The sequence below is a fragment of the Sinocyclocheilus rhinocerous genome, unplaced genomic scaffold, assembly GCF_001515625.1.
Source record: "Sinocyclocheilus rhinocerous isolate Xijiao unplaced genomic scaffold, SAMN03320098_v1.1 C36629674, whole genome shotgun sequence".
Lineage (NCBI taxonomy): Eukaryota > Metazoa > Chordata > Actinopteri > Cypriniformes > Cyprinidae > Sinocyclocheilus > Sinocyclocheilus rhinocerous.
The window spans coordinates 1-1412 of NW_015784158.1; the positions used below are offsets into that span (position 1 = coordinate 1).

At 42.1% G+C, this 1412-nt stretch overlaps 1 protein-coding gene across 1 annotated transcript; it reads right to left on the reverse strand.

Annotated features, from left to right (window-relative positions):
• Positions 1-147: 147 nt before the first annotated feature.
• On the reverse strand, positions 148-1378 carry LOC107736319 (protein FAM63A-like). The gene is made up of 2 exons (XM_016547765.1): positions 1235-1378; positions 148-989 (listed from the first exon to the last, which is right to left on the reverse strand). Exon 2 carries the CDS (start codon positions 984-986, stop codon positions 267-269), a length of 720 nt encoding a protein of 239 aa, XP_016403251.1. The 5' UTR covers positions 987-989; positions 1235-1378; the 3' UTR covers positions 148-266.
• Positions 1379-1412: the final 34 nt, after the last annotated feature.

The window sequence follows — 1412 nt, forward strand, 5'->3', positions numbered from 1 at the left end:
TTGACCCATACAATATATTTTTGGCTATTGCTACAAATATACCCATGCGACTCAAGACTGGTTTTGTGGTCCAGGGTCACATATTATATTATTATTAATCACTGATTTTAGTCAATGCAACACAGATGGACTACATTTTTTTTATCATTTTGGTCCAGTTATTGTTCACCAGGTGAAAATCATGTCAGATGACTTGCAAAATTCAAAGTAACTTTCACATCAGTAAAACAAACAGTGTTCGAATAGTATAAGTGATGCTTGCCTTATCAAACAGCACATATAATGTACTTGCTTTGCTCCATGTATTTGTACTCAACAGCTCGACTATGACGAGCAGGTAATGCTAAATGGCTTACCTTCCACCGCAACAACAGGATGTTCATGATGGCAATCAGGGGGCAGGGTCCGTTCTCGCTCTGTGTGATAATGGCTGTCTTCTTCTCTTTCCAGGTAATCCACTTGACAAAATAACATGCCGGCATGCTAGGCTCTGATGCCCTCGCAGCCCCCGCACAGGCCCCTCCGCTCCCCTGAGAGGGGACTTGGTTGCCATCCTGAGCAGATTTGGACGAAATCAAAGCTCCATCAGGAGGAATCCCATTAGTCTCCTCGGAGAACTCCAGGCTGGCCATGGAGAAAGTGGGCGTCACCTCTGATTGGCTGGGCGTGTAAGATTGGCTATTGAGGATCTCAGATTCATCGGTTTTGTCTTGGCTTTTACTGGTCACGGACTGAGCTGCATTAGCATCATCTTCAAGAGACGCTGTGGTTGTAGGAGGTTCTTTGCATGTTGTGAGGCCATCTTTCATGAGGTGAGAAATGCTCCCGGAGGATTGCTCAGTATTGGTGTCACCCTCTTTTTGGCTGATTTCCTTGTCGTGTGGTCTAGCAGCATCAAAGTCCTCATTTTTGGTTGTTTTTAGCTGCTGTTCCTCGGAAACACCTATAATCTCACCATCAACGGTGTCTGGGCAAGAATCTGCCATGACCTGACAGGTGAGATTGTGTGCTTATAATTAACAGAGCCAATTAAAGTTGGGTTGAAAGCAAATATGATTTTTAAAATCTTCAATTGCTGATCAAATAAAAACAATTTTTTTTTTTGCTTTTCCCAAAAATTTTATTTTTGCTTACTTCATATTACTGGGTTTTAGTTTTTTTACTTAGTCCTTTCTTGCTTTCATGCCACATCCATCACTAGTATGTGAAGGAAGAAACTGTTAAAGTGGCACACCTCTGCCTAGTCGTGTTGTTTTTGAATTGCCTAATTCTGGGAACAGCTGAGTCACAGGGAGGCTTTCTGTGGACGCACACAAAGCATGTCAGCATTTACAAACTCTACATGTACAAACCAGAATGCATTACTGTGCAACACTTAAGTAGACATAAAAATATGAGCCTTAGAGTTACAA

Excerpts from the sequence above, each read along its gene's own strand:
- LOC107736319 (XM_016547765.1), bottom strand. The coding sequence starts at position 986 with ATGGCAGATTCTTGCCCAGACACCGTTGATGGTGAGATTATAGGTGTT.